This window comes from Bubalus bubalis, chromosome 5 (assembly GCF_019923935.1).
Source record: "Bubalus bubalis isolate 160015118507 breed Murrah chromosome 5, NDDB_SH_1, whole genome shotgun sequence".
Taxonomy (NCBI): Eukaryota; Metazoa; Chordata; class Mammalia; order Artiodactyla; family Bovidae; genus Bubalus; species Bubalus bubalis.
In genome coordinates, this window is record NC_059161.1 from 89,742,760 (window position 1) to 89,758,089 (window position 15,330).

The 15,330-nt window shown below is 41.4% G+C and overlaps 1 protein-coding gene across 3 annotated transcripts in view; it reads right to left on the bottom strand.

Moving 5' to 3' along the window:
- Nucleotides 1-14,420: 14,420 nt before the first annotated feature.
- The window catches only part of EED (embryonic ectoderm development), a 31,178-nt gene continuing 30,268 nt past the window's right edge, over nucleotides 14,421-15,330 (bottom strand). For all 3 annotated transcript variants that reach the window (XM_006067328.4, XM_025286193.3, XM_025286192.3), the window contains 2 exons: nucleotides 15,024-15,097; nucleotides 14,421-14,755 (listed from right to left, as the gene is read on the bottom strand). In XM_006067328.4, coding sequence (XP_006067390.1) covers nucleotides 14,629-14,755; nucleotides 15,024-15,097 — 201 coding nt within the window. In that variant the 3' untranslated portion in view covers nucleotides 14,421-14,628. The remainder of the gene's footprint in view (nucleotides 14,756-15,023; nucleotides 15,098-15,330) is intronic.

The window sequence follows — 15,330 nt, forward strand, 5'->3', positions numbered from 1 at the left end:
CTTTTTTTTCAGTTAGAAAAAAAATGAATCAATTATTTGACACGTCCGACAACATGAAAAGTTATACAGAGAGGTGTTTCCTGGAGCTGGTGGATGGAGGAAACCTTAGCCTAAGTCAGATATGCATACTAAAGCTGAAAAAGAGGCAGTTATCTAGGCCAGTGCCAATGAAATGACTTAGCACCCAACAATATTTACGTGAATGTATTTGTTCTGTATGGCTGCTGTAACAAAACGCCACAAATTTGGTGGCTTAAAGCAGCAAGCATTCTCTTACTGTTCCAGGGGTCAGAGGCTGAAATCAGTTTCCCCTGGCCGAAAACAACTTGCCACCGAGGCTGCAGTTGTCGTCCAGAGGCTCTAGGGGAGAAGCTGTTCTCTTGCCTCTTCCAGATCCTAGAGCTGAGTTCTTGGCTTTCTCCATCTTTAGAGTCAGCAGAGGGGCTTCTTGCTTCAGCCCTCACATTGCCTCTTCTGTCAGATATCACTCTGCTTCCCTTTTAAAAAGATACTCGTGATGGCATTTAACGTTCAATGAAATAATTCAGAATAATCTCCCATCTCAAGATCCTTAGCTGAATCACATTGGCAAAATCTCTTTTGCCAAATAAAGTAACATCCACAGGTTCTGACTATTTAGGGTTAGGGATCAGGACCTGGCTATTTGGGGAGAGCATTATTTAGCCTGTCACCACTATCTTAATAAAAACTCCAAATGTGGGTTAACTAGACAACATTAAGAAGATGGGAGAACAATGGAAAAATGATATGAATATTAATCACTTTACTATACAACAGAAATTAACACAACATTGTAAATCAACTATGCTTTAGTAAATTTATTTTTTATAAAGATGAGAGACAAAGAAAGGACATGTGGATAGCTAAAATCCTCTTCTAACGTAGTCAAAATATGTCAAAACTAATGAATGAATCAGGATAGAATAACAATTACATATGAATGATGCTAAAGCTGAAACTCCAGTACTTTGGACACCTCATGCGAAGAGCTGACTCATTGGAAAAGACTCTGATGCTGGGAGGGATTGGGGGCAGGAGGAGAAGGGGACGACAGAGGATGAGATGGCTGGATGGCATCACTGACTCAATGGACTTGAGTCTGAGTGAACTCCGGGAGTTGGTGATGGACAGGGAGGCCTGGCGTGCTGCGATTCATGGGGTCACAAAGAGTCGGACACGACTGAGCGACTGATCTGATCTGATCATCTGACAGGGTAAATACAAGATGACACAGCTAAGAATGTTGAAAGTGCTTGTTTCTGAGGAATAGATCATGAGCAGAAAACCACTGTATTTTGCTTAAAACTTTTTTACCCTGTTTGATTTTTTAAAATTGTATATATGCCTATATTATATTAATAACAAAATCTGATTTTATAAAACTGAGAAAAGGAAGTGGACTATATAATCTTTAAAATTACCATCAGTGAATATTCCGTGAGCCTCTACCTCTTTAACATTATTGTTTTCAGTAACAGCCTCACAGCCTCTGAACTTCTGATGCCTAAAACAAATCATTAATACCAATCATATGGTACAAGAAGTTCAGCTCAGAAAAAGATATACTGGTGGTTTGAAACTTTCCACGTGATAGTTCTGTCCTGAAGGGAGATCTGAATTGCTTTCTGCTGTTACTCACCTTCTCACCTGTGCATGTGTACATGCTAAGTCACTCCAGTTCTGTCTGACTCCTTGCAGTGCTCTGGACTGTAGCCTGCCAGGCTCCTCTGACCATGGGATTCTCCAGGCAAGTATGCTGGAGTGGGTTGCCATGCCCTCCTCCAGCGTATCTTCCCAAACCAAGTAGATTGCAAAATTAGCACAAATTGTTCCTCTTCCTGTGTCCATGATCTTGCAGTATGACTTTCCAGAGATAGAGTCTGTCTGTTTACCCTCTTAGTCTTCTTACTTGATCTGAGCAAAAGAATACAACAGAAGTGATGTTATGCCCTTTCCATGTCCACACCTCAAAAATATTTGCAAGCGGATGCTCTAGTTCTTGGAACTTTGTCAATCTGCTGCAGGAACAGCCCAAGGATAGCTCACTGGATAACAAGAGACATCTGGCCTCATTACCTCAGCCAACAACCAGTCAAACCCCAGGAGCAGAGCTACCTGACTTGAAGCTCATCAGACACAGGAGTGAACCCTGTCAAGACTAGAAGAATCACTCAGCTGAGCTCAGCCCAAACAGAATCATAAGATAAATAAATTTGAGATGTTTTGTTATGTAGCAAAAGCTAACTTCTATGGAGTTCTGTCACTATCTGTAATCACCTTTTATTGATTAATTTTCCTTCCCTATAATGAATACTGGTAGTTATCTGTTTAACATCCATTTCCCCCCTTCTTCCTTGTTAACCACAGTTTCATTCAGGAACCCCTCCTCCGTAAGACTCAGGAGCCCCAGAAGAAGATCCTGCTTAATCTAATTGACAAATTTCCATTTCTTTGGCAGTGACTGTTTTAGGGTCAATCCTATAACCCAATTCTGGTCAGCGACACCTGAGAGGAAGTCTGCTGGGAGCTTTTGAGAGAGGTTTCTTGGTCTTAAGAAAGTCACATGAAAAGTTGGTCACTTTCTCTCTGTTTGATATATCTGAAAATGACACCTGGAGTTGGAGCAATCATCTTGAAACAACCTGAGAACAATCTGAGAAAAAAACACAACCAGGAAGGCAGAGTAAAGAGATAAAAATAACTTTGTTGTTACAGCTGATGTTCTAATGAACACAACTCTCACTAGGATATAAGCTCCAAGAGGGCAGAGCACGTGTCTGGTTTGCCTGCTGCTGTATCTCCGGTGACAAGCTCAGCATCTACCCTCTAGTACGCGCCAAAGAATTGATGCTTTTGAACCGTGGTGTTGGAGAAGACTCTTGAGAATCCCTTGGACAGCAAGGAGATCCAACCAGTCCATCCTAAAGGATATCAGTCCTGGGTGTTCTTTGGAAAGACTGATGTTGAAGCCGAAACTCCAATACTTTGGCCACCTGATGTGAAGAACTGACTCATTTGAAAAGACCCTGATGCTGGGAAAGATTGAGGGTGGGAGGAGAAGGGGACGACAGAGGATGAGATGGCTGGGTGGCATCACCAACTCGATGGACATGGGTTTGGGTGGACTCCGGGAGTTGGTGATGGACAGGGAGACCTGGCGTGCTGCAGTTCATGGGGTCACAAAGAGTCAGACACAACTGAGCGACTGAACTGAACTGAACTGAAGCATCTCATTTGCTGAACGAATGGAAGTATATTGATAATCACTGAGTATGTCTGCATTTGACACTTGATTAAATGTCATAAAGATCTAATTAGGGAGACTATACTTTTGAATATTTATTTATTTGTTTGGCTGTGCTGGGTCTTAGTTGTGGCACGAGCAATCTCTTTAGTCACAGCATGTGGGATCTAGTTCCCTGACCAGGGATTGAACCCAAGCACTTTGCATTGGGAGCGTGGGATCTTAGCCACTGGACCACCAGGGAAGTCCCCAAGCCTGACTACTCCTGCTGTGAACCCTTCAGGAAAAGGACTGTTTGCTCCCCAGTACCTTGCGGATAGTAGATTCTCTGCACGTTTGTTGAGATGGTCTGTGTTCCAGAATATTCTGCCAACTCTCCAGCAGAGGGTGCACACAGCCAGGTGTTCTGGCACTAGGCACTCTCCTTTATCTGCTCTCTCACCCCTCTTCTGCCACCTTCCCCACTAGGAGCTAAAGACCACAGCAATGCCTGCGTGGGAGCTTAGAAGGGACTTTTCCATAAATTCAGAACCTCAGCGTCTGTGCTGCCTCAGCTTCCAGCACCTGTTAGAGAAGGCTGAGGACCTGCTTCTGTCAACTGAAAAAGTTCTCTTTAGGTCAAGGTCAAATAAATGTTTTTCTGTAAAAGGCCAGGTAGCAAATGTTTTGGGTTTCCTGAGCCAGAAGGTCTTTGTGCTGACATGCCCTTGTAACACCAAGATTTGTGGAACCAAGCAGCCCCAGAGAACACCCTCCCTCTGCGCTTCTGGTTATGCAAGATAATACATTCCTTTATTGTTTAAGCCAATTTTAGCTGACTTCGTTGTTAATTAAAGCTGAGGATAGAATTAACACAACCACCCACAACTAGAATATAAGTTCCAAGAGGGCAGGAAACTTAAAAGTATATACATAAGAGAGTAAGTAAAATAAGTAAAATGAAGGGTGTGGCTGTGTCCTGAAAACTTGACCCCAAGGACTGCTGGCCAGATTCTGCTGAGCCTGATTTAGGTCAACAAAGCAGTGGTTTTCACTCTCAGGTTTGACAGAATCAACTGTAGGGTATGTTCAAACACTGATGGATGGGCTTCCAGACTTGATTCAGCAGGTCTGGAGTTAGACCATTTTAATTTCTAACCAGTTAAGAGTTGCCAATATCTTTAATGTGAATTTCAGATAAATCGTGAATAACTTTTAATTATAAGTATGTTGTAAGTGGGGCTTCCTAGGAGGCGCAGTAGTAGAGAATCGCCTGCCAACGTAGGAGACTCAAGAGATGCGGGTTCCATCCCTGGGTCGGGAAGATCCCCTGGAGGAGGAAATGGCAACCACTCCAGTATTCTTGCCTGGAGAATCCCAGGGACAGGGGAGCCTGGTGGTCTGTACAGTCCGCGGGGGTCACAGAGTCAGACATGACCAAGAAACTGAACACACACAGGCTTGTTGCTAAGTATTGCATTATTTATTGTTTTATCTGAAATTCAAACTTAATTTGGCATCCTGTATCTTATTGCTAAGTCTGGCAGCCCCTAGGCAAGTTCCCAAGTGATGCTAATGCTGCTGGTCTGGGAACTGCCCTTTGAGAAACACTAACCCGTGTAATCTTATACATACTAGAGCTTTCTAGTTCACAGGTCTTTTTTTTTTTTCTTAAATGACAATTTCTTTTTAAATGTATTTATTTTATGGCTGCGCTGGGTCTCTGTGGCCACATTCAGGCCTTCTCCAGTTGCAGTGAGCAGGGGCTCCTCTTTAGTGAGGTTCACCGCAACTCATTCCAGTGGTTTCTCTTGTTGCAGAGCACAGGCTCTAGGCATGTGGGCTTCAGGAACTGTGGCTCTCGGGCTATAGAGTGCTGGCTCAGTAGTTGTGGTATGTGGGCTTAATTGTCTCATGGTATGTGGGATCTTTCTGCACCAGGAATCAAACCCGTGTTCCCTGCACTCAGGCAGATTCTTTACCACTGAGCCACCAGGGAAGCCCATTCAAAGGTCTTAATGCTGAAGTAAATGCCTACCACCCCTACTCAAGAATCTGAACACTCAGTCTGTACAGGTGAACATGTTCCTCCTTTATTCAGAAAAGGATTTTTTGCCAAAACTAGATGCTTTAAATATGCACTAATTTTTAAACAAGTATCAATTTATTGTGCACTTACTATGGGAGAGCTTGTTTCTAGGCTCTAGATATAAAAAAGGAAAAAAGGAACAAGGATGATCAGGCCCCTTGCTCCAGTAGAGCTGGTGTTTGGTAGCTGTCCAGGGGTAGATATGACTGGGCATCCGTCTGAGGAATTACTGGTCTGCACATTGTCAGATATTTACTTAAAACATACAAACTATGTTGTCTGTCATCATGCCTATAACCAGGGGCCCCGGAGTTAGAAATTAGTTCACATCTCAGCCCTGCCTGCCACTTACGACACTGCGGCCAAGTATTTAACAACGTTACTCCTTCGATTCCTCATTTGTAAAATTGGGACAATAATTTACACTTCATGAGGTTGTTGAATGGTAAGTAAAATAATTCATATAAGGAACTTAGCATAGTCCATGGTAGGGAATAAGATGGTCAGTACTCAACTAATAGTACAGCTACTATGATGGAAAATTCAGTGGTTTTCAAAGGGTGGTCCCTGGGCCAACAGCATCAACAGACTCATGATCCCGTTAAAAATGCAAACTCTCTGGCCCCCACCCCAAACCTACCGAATAAGACACTCTGGGATGGGGCTCAGCAATGTGGGATTTACCAAACCTTCCCAATGATTCTGATGCATGTTAAAATTTGGAAAACATTGCTAAAGAAAATAGAAGCCAGGCATTGTATGTGCTAGGGGTTAAGAATATTAAGGCCAATGATGCACAAATCTTTTTTTTTTTTCCCAGCACAGCTTTACAAAGGCTTAGTGGTATTCATGTCTCTGTTCATAAACTGAGTGTGTGTTTGTGAGTGTGTGTATTTGTAGCCCATATGCCTGAAATCCATTAGAAATTCACTTAAGCAAAGATTTCTTAGCTCATTTTTCTTGGGTTTTGGTTTTTCTTTCAACATTAAAAATTTTTTTACTTCTTATTTTTTGGCTGCACTGGGTCTTTCTTGGCGTGAGGGGGGCCACCCTCCAGCTGTGGTGCGTGGGCTTCTCATCGCAGTGGCTTCTCTGGTTGTGAAACAGGGGCTCTCGGTGAACTAGCTCCATTACTTGCAGTGCATAGGCTCAGTATTTGTGGCTCGCAGGCTTAGTTGTCCCATGACATGTGGAGTCTTCCTGGACCAGAGATCAAACCCCTGTGCCCTGCATTGGTAGGTGGATTCTCTACCACTGGATCACCAGAGAAGTTTAGCTCATTTTTCATTCATTTCGAATTTTGTTGAATGTCTACTATGAGCCAGTGTGTTGAGATTGAGATTCAAAAACTAAGGAAACACTTGTGTGTTTCAATAGCTTTTTCTCTAGCACTGATTTCATAACATAGGGAAACACAACAGTGCGTGCATTTCTGTGGGATGCTAAAATGAGAGCTTCAACAAGAGATAATATGAAGGGAAGTAGAAGAGAGGCAGTGACTCAGGAAAGTAGAAATTCTTTATAAACATTTAACCGAATGCAGAAAACAACTTGACTTCCTGGAAAGCCTCTGCCCAAGCCTTTCAAGGCCACCAGAAGAAAAGAGAAAGGGCATTGGCTAAGTGGGGACCCTGGCCCCGGAGAAGAGAGAGACCTGTCTATGTGGGGCCTTGAACTGTCCCTGCCAACTTCCAGCCTATTTACAGCTGCTTTCTTGGATGTCCTGATCTTGGCTGTGGCCCAGAAGACTAGAGAGAAAGGCTATAGAAAGAGGGGAGTCCTAGCAGGAAGCCGAGTCAGGTCCCAGTCTGAGACCTGGGACAGAAACAGTGCTAAATCCCAGACACAGAGGTGACTTGGCAGACAGCAGAACTGTTAACAATTCTCCTCCACTCCCACCAGTAACCCTGAACATGCGTCTGGGAGGTACTGGTTAGTCACATGAGAAAGTTTCAGATGACTATGGAAAGTTGTGGGGGGCTGGCTTAAGGTAAGCACAATCTGTGTATCAGGATCACCTGGGTGAGTTTTTTTTTTTTTTTTTTTTAAATACTGAATTTGACCCTCTCAAGTTGAGACTCAGACATAAGTCATATACTCTCTAATGAGTCTGGTGCACACACTCTTTCCACAGAACAGCATGTGGCAACCATCGCAGGGCACAAGTTAATACAGTGACCTGATTAATGAAATGCTTTGCACACCTGGCCAATTAAGTTATCGATAAGTGATTTTCTCCTGTCTACTAGGAGTTCACACTTTAAGGCAAAGGTAATAAATTATCATTTTAGAGGGTGCTTCACAAAGGGTTTTGACTTGCAAGAGTTAACAACCACTGTGGCAACCAGTTTTATTCCGGGACTTGAGGCAAACAATGCAGTGACATAGGTAAGCTACTCAGAGCTGGGATTATGAAACCTTGGTTTGCAATTAGTCTTTCAGAAAGATAAAATTTTTTTATGCAAAATTTTAGCAGTTTAAAAAGTGACGTTGTGGACTTCCCTGGTGGTCCAGTGGTTAAGAACTCGCCTGCCAATGCAGGGGACATGGGTTCCATCCGTGGTCTGGGAGGATCCCACGTGCTGCAGAGCAGCTAAGCCTGTGCACGGTTAACTACTGAGCCTGTGCTCTAGAGCCTGGAGGGCAACTACTGAGCCCGTGTACCGAAGCTACCAAAGGTCGAGAGCCTAGAGCCCGGGCTCCACCAGGAGAAGCCCCTGCAATAAGCCCTCGCAACGCAACCAAGAGTAGCTCCCGCTTGCCGCAACTAGAGAACACTTGTATGCAGCAACAAAGACCCAGCGTAGCTAAAAATAAATAATTTTTTAAAAGTGATTTTGCATCCAAAAAAATCAAATAATGGCCAATACAGTGCTAGACATTTCTCACAAGGATTTTCTGACAACCCATGATTAGTTTTAGAATTAAACACAAATACACACTCCCTCACTCATCACACAAAAATGTCACAGAAATCAACTAACTTGTCATCGGGTTAGCCAAAAACGTTCATTCGGGTTTCTCCATGTGGCTTAAAAACCCGCATGAACTTTTTGGCCCACCCAACACATTCCGCATCAGCCTGGGGTGACTGAAGTGAGGATGGTGAAATGAGTCTGCTTTTACATCCGAAGTCTTGGTCTACCTCAGAAAATAACCACAAAATACCAAGAATCTCTTCAGAAATCCACCAGCTCAATTCCAAAACGACAGTCATCTTCTGCAAATCACAACGGGGTAAACCCACAGGTGATAAATGAAAGTAGGGGAAGTTAGAAACTTTACAGGGTTAGAGATACATTCAGTGGTTAAAGAGACCATGTAGCATTTTTTTACTTTTGATTGTAAAATGTGAGTCCTGCTCCCAGCCTCCTTTGTAAAAGCCGTCTAGACTCATTTCCTCTAGATCAGTGTGTTTCAAACTGTGGACTGAGATCCATTATCAAGCTGTGAAATCTATGTGGTGAGTCTGAACAAAATTACAAGAAAAAAAGAAAATTTCAGAATACATGTAAAGTGTATCATTTAATGGAACTTTTGTGTGATTGACTCATGGAAGTTATGTGTGTGTGTGATTGGGATATACTATATATAGTCTGTGTCTTACTGTGGGTAGCATAATTTTTTTTAGGTTTAAAAATTACATCCTAGATTACCTCATCCTAGTTTGAAGATGAGATTAAGCAGAATGACTGTCCCCTTTGCCTCAAGTGAACACTTTAATTCTTTAAGAATGTTTGGACAAGGTGACCATTAATTCTTTAGACCTCTGCCCTTCTCAGGCATTTGCTTAAAAAAACAAAACAAAAAACAACCTTTATAATCATTACTTTGTAGTAGAATGATACACCTAGTCCTTTTTTAACCCGTTTCTTGGGACTCTGGCCTCCTCCCCACAGAGTACAGTATGGTTCCCAGCTTCTCCCCGATTTCCTACTGCTAAAAGAAACACAATTGCTTTTCTTCAGGGCAAATGTGGGACCACAGGGACATGGATAACTGTCCTATTCATTTTATTTAAATGGACCAAAGACGCCAACAGAAAGAGACTGGTAACAAGACTGAATAGTTCGTAAAAGAAATGAGAACCTGTCAACAGAGATGTCAGTACCACGTGGAGCTGCTGGGAAAAGGGAGGCACGGGGTTTCAGGTCAGCCCCCGGCAGGGTCAGCTTCACGGGTGTGTGACCGATGCAGTTATGCAGAACACTGAGATTAGGAAGATGCTTAGCATAATGCTCTGTTGTCCCATCTTGACATTTGTTTTCAACAAAGACAAGACATTTTAGGAAAGTCAAACAACCAAGAAACCCTATTCTTGCTTGTCACTTCCTCACATTAGCCAACTGCGTGCTCAGTTGCATCTGATTCTTTACGACCCCATGAAGTGTAGCCCTCCAGGTTCCTCTGTCCATGGAATTTTCCAGGCTAGAATACAGGAATGGGTTGCCATTTCCTTCTTCAGGGGATCTTCCTGACTGAGGGGTTGCACCTGCAACTCAAGAGAGACTCAAGACTCTCTAGAGTCTCCTGCATTGTCATGCAGATTCTTTACCGCTGCACCACCTGGGAAGCCCTTATTAGCCAACTACTTACACCAAAGTTTATGACATTGAAGAAAATGGAAAGGTAGGGCAATCAACAGTTTATCTTCCTTTCAGTTTGTCCTTACACATCAGTACATCAAACACAGGGAATGTTGGTAGAATATATTGTACCAAGAAGTGAAATAAAAAGCTGAGTTACTTTTGCCCAACATTCCCACTGCACTAGTAAATACACATGAATGCATGAGCTACAAAATACCAATTGTGTAATTTCAATGATTCCACAAAGGAAATAAATGCTTTTGTTTGCACTTAAAACTGTTGTTATATAATATAAAGATGAATAATAAAATTTGTGTTGACAGAAGTTTCACTTGGAGTGGCATTGAAAATTTTTAAAATACAAGTTAAGAAATCACAGAAGGGGAAAAGTTTAGAATTTCAGCATCTTACATTTTTCCTGCTGCTTAAACAAGAGGCTTGCATTTTCATTTTGCACTAGGCCCTGCAAATTATGTAGCTGACCCTGCCTTCAGGACTAGAAACAAGATCAATAGCATGCTGTCCCTCTTGGATTATTCCACATTTCCTTTCAAAGAGCTGGGTATGTGAGGCCCACAAAGCACAACAGATTCCAAAGCACAATGGGCTCGGGGAAGACTTCATTCTGATCTCCAAAGACAAGAATCATGTGTCCCTTACCTACGCGTGTGTCATGACCTTGGCTCCCTCGGGGCAGTGAGCATAATGTTGGCGTGCATGGAGAGTGTCAGTGCTTAACATCACCGCTGAACAGGGTTTCTTGTTCCTTTTTGGATTGGAGGTCCAGGTGAGCTAAATGTGCACCTTCCCTTGCTATTGAAGCGTAGGTGTAATTGAGCAAGAAAATGGGCTCCACAATGTGGAATTAAAGGGAGAATTTGTGGCTCTTCATATTACTGGACTGACTACCTGAGGCGAATGACAAAAGAGGGAGTTTAGATCGAGCATCTAGCCCTGGGTAGATGCATAGTGTAGGAATGCCAGTCCTTGGATCCCGTTGTTCAAGAAACAAAACCGCACAGGGACTTTGTCTTCCTGTCGTTCAATTATGCTGCAGAAGGCTCACCTGTCCTAGTGAGCACCTTGCCTCACTCCAAAAAACTACAATAGGGATATGGCATCAGTTGGCTGCTCATCCAGCTTGAAATTAACTATGGAAGCCTTTTCTCAGGACATGGATACAGATGGGGGTGAAGTTCTAGGTCTGGTAGAAACTTCAGCAGATGGCACATTAGTGGCTATGACTGCAGTAGAAGCAGGAGACATGATGGTATGGAAGCTGTCGGGACCAACAGCGCTCTCCTTTTCTATCATACATGCCCACTTGGCACTTAGGTATCATCAGTTCAGTTCAGTTGCTCAGTTGTGTCAGACTCTTTGTGACCCCATGAATTACAGCACTCCAGGCCTCCCTGTCCATCACCAATTCCCAGAGTTCACTCAAACTCACATCCATCGAGTTGGTGATGCTATCCAACCATCTTATCCTCTGTCATCCCCTTCTCCTCCTGCCCCCAATCCCTCCCAGCATCAGAGTCTTTTCCAATGAGTCAACTCTTCGCACAAGGTGGCCAAAATATTGGAGTTTCAGCTTTATCATCATTCCTTCCAAAGAATACCCAGGACTGATCTCCTTTAGAATGGACTGGTTGGACCTCCTTGCAGTCCAAGGGACTCTCAAGAGTCTTCTCCAACACCACAGTTCAAAAGCATCAATTCTTTGGTGCTCAGCTTTCTTCACAGTCCAACTCTCACATCCATACATGACCACTAAAAAAACCATAGCCTTGACTAGATGGACCTTTGCTGGCAAAGTAATGTCTCTGCTTTTGAATATGCTATCTAGGTTGGTCATAACTTTCCTTCCAAGGAGTAAGCTTCTTTTAGTTTCATGGCTGCAATCATCATCTGCAGTGATTTTGGAGCCCCCAAAAATAAAGTCTGACACTGTTTCCCCATCTATTTGCCATGAAGTGATGGGACCAGATGCCATCATCTGAGTTTTCTGAATGTTGAGCTTTTTCACTCTCCTCTTTCACCAAGAGGCTTTTTAGTTCCTCTTCACTTTCTGCTATAAGGGTAGTGTCATCCGCATATCTGAGGTTGTTGATATTTCTCCCGGCAATCTTGATTCCAGCTTGTACTTCTTCCAGCCCAGCGTTTCTCATGACGTACTCTGCATAGAAGTTAAATAAGCAGGGTGACAATATACAGCCTTGACGTACTCCTCTTCCTATTTGGAACCAGTCTGTTGTTCCATGTCCAGTTCTAACTGTTGCTTCCTGACCTGCATACAGGTTTTTCAAGAGGCAGATCAGGTGGTCTGGTATTCCCATCTCTTGAAGATTTCATCTTCCACAGCTTATTGTGATCCACACAGTCAAAGGCTTTGGCATAGTCAATAAAGCAGAAATAGATGTTTCTCTGGAACTCTCTTGCTTTTTCGATGATCCAGCGGATGTTGGCAATTTGACCTCTGATTCCTCTGCCTTTTCTAAAACCAGCTTGAACATCTGGAGGTTCACAGTTCATGTACTGCTGAAGCCTGGCTTGCAGGATTTGGAAGCAAGTAAAAGAATCATCTCAAATTATTATCCTTCATTTTTTTTCCCTGGATCTCCAATTAAAAGTATCATTAGATCTTTTCATTTTATCCTCTACAGTTTTAACTCTGTATTCCCCATTTTGATTCTCTACTATACCACATTCTAAGTAATTAGGCTTTCAGTTCATTAATCTCTATTCAAGTTGTGTCTAATCTACTGTCTAACCCATCCACTGAGTTTATCTCAATAATCATACTTTTCATTCATTTTCAGAAAATTCTACTTTTCAATTCCTCTTGGTTCATCTTGGGAGTCTCTTACTGCTTATTTTTGTGACTGCATCTTTTATTTAAATGTTCATTCATTTAACAAGTATTTATTGAGCACCCACCAAATGCAAGTTATAAGTACTACAGTTATACCAGTGAAATGAAACGTAAGGGAAAAAAACCCATCTACTCTCAGAAAGCCCACATCCTAGTGGGAGAAATACAACAAACCAAGTAGGTAAACTGATGGAAAATAAGGAAGAGGACACAAGAATTTGATTTTAAATGACTTTGTATTCTGATAATTCTAAAATCTTTAGTGGTCTCAGTATATTGCAAATTGTTTAACCTGTCACAGCAGCTTGTTTCCTTTTCTGTCTGGTGATCTTTGATTGTAAGCTAGTTAACCTCAATTTTTAGCAATCTTAGGGGCCTTGTTGAGGTTTCTTGTTTTAATAGCTAACATCCATAACAATGAATGGCTTGTGAGCTGAATATGGCCCACTGCCTATTTCTGTTAACTAGTGTTTCTGGCACCAGTGAGCCTCGTTTATGTAATGTCTAAGGCTGCATTCATGCTACAGCAGCAGAGCTGAGTACACGTCATGGAGACTGTACTAAAATATTTACATCTGGCTGTTACAGAGGTCAGAAAAAAGTTAGCTGACCTCTCATCTACAGAGATATACAAAGCAACTAAAAACAAAAACCTCAGGAAGCACTAATCTACGCTGTTGGAGCAAATAATTTGGTTCCTTAACAAAAATGCCCTTTCACCTATTAATTCTGACAAATGAGCCTAAGGAAATAATCAGAGATGTAGACAAAGACTTCTGTACTGGACTGTACAGTACTTCTGTACTGGGCTGGACAAAATTCATTCTTTTGTATTTTACCCTGGTTCCCTTCATTTCACCTACCTTATCTGTATGATTGCTCAGGTTTTCTTCTGCTTCTGGTTAAATGCTCCGTATGTCATCTTGGTCCTCTTTGGAGGATTTTTCTGGCCTTTGTATTTTAATCCTATTCTTGCTTTGTATTTTAATTCTATTCTTTTCTGTAAATATAACCAAAGTACCCTATGTTTGGGACAAAATCACTAAGTATTTCAACCCTATGATATCAATTTGTTTGTTTTAACCAATACTCTTCTAGAAAAGGGGACAAGAACTCACTATACAAACACATTCTCCATTTCCTTCATTTGCATTTAAGCTGCTGTGTCCTCTCCTCCCTTGCTGTGATGATAATATTTCCACTAAGATTACTAATGATGAAGTTGTAAATCAAATGGCAATGTTTCCTAACTGTAAAGATAAAATATTATATAACTCTTATAGACTGCTTATTACAAAGTTAGTATAGAAGAAATCATTAAGAAATATAAAACCATAGGAAATACAATTTCCAATAAAGCTAAGGGTTTGGTGAGTCAAATTCTGTTCAAATTGCTTCACATGTATTAAATCACGTGATCCTTTTAATTATCCAAGGTCAGTTAATGGCAGAGCCAAGATTAAAATTCAGTTTAGTTTCAGAACTTATACTTAATCACTATGTTTTATAGCTTTTTCCATTAGGCAAATAAAACAATAAATCATCACTGAAAAAAGATAAGGTGTAATTTTATTACTTTCAACACTGCATCACAATGAATAGAAACAAACTAAAGTAACACACAGCTTTACAAAAATAAATTTTTATTAAAAGCAGTAGAGTCTGAGCAGGAGACAGTACAAAGAGTGTAAACAATGTAAACATCACTACATTCAGCTCAGCCTGATTGAATGCTCAAAGACAACTCTAAATGCTCTATGTGCCCTTACTAGCAGGATACATTAGTTCTATTGTACACAGAAAACACACGCTAATTTTGATTGGGAAAAGTACTTTATCGCAGTCGGTCCCAGCGCCAAATGCTGGCATCATCACAAACAGCTATAAGAATGCTGCTGTCCCTGCTGAAACTGGTTTGTCGAATAGCAGCCCCGCATTTGTGATGAGTCAGCGTCGTGCATCTAGGGAGAAAACATGACAACAGGTTAAATATCACACATACACAATGCTGTCAGTATCAAACTTAAAACCAGTGAATGTAACTTAGTACCAAAGTACTCAGGAAAAACAATTATTAGAATAAAAAAGAAATACTTTACAATATGCTGAGAATGTAAATGTTACAAATGATGTTAAGGATGGCATTGTAAGTATCACTTACTTACTCTATAGTGACAACACTCTGAAGGACAAGTTAGAAATTATGAAGAGGAATTTCTAAATACTTACTTGGCTTTATGAGGATCCTCTACTTCTAAATCCCAAACATAAAGTTTGCCAACCTGATTGCCCAATGCAAGCATCTGTATAAACATATTTTAAAAACCCATCAAAAACAAAACAAAAACCTATCAAATTATTAATATAAGCTGTAAAAATTTCAAGCAATCCTTAGATATCTTTCTTATTGCACAAACAGCTCCACCCTATGGCAATGCTCTTGGTTATTTCTTTGCATCTTATATTTCTGATTTGTAAATGAAGATAAGAGCAACTAATGCTTCACAAAGGTGTCTTGAATAAATTAAACCATTCT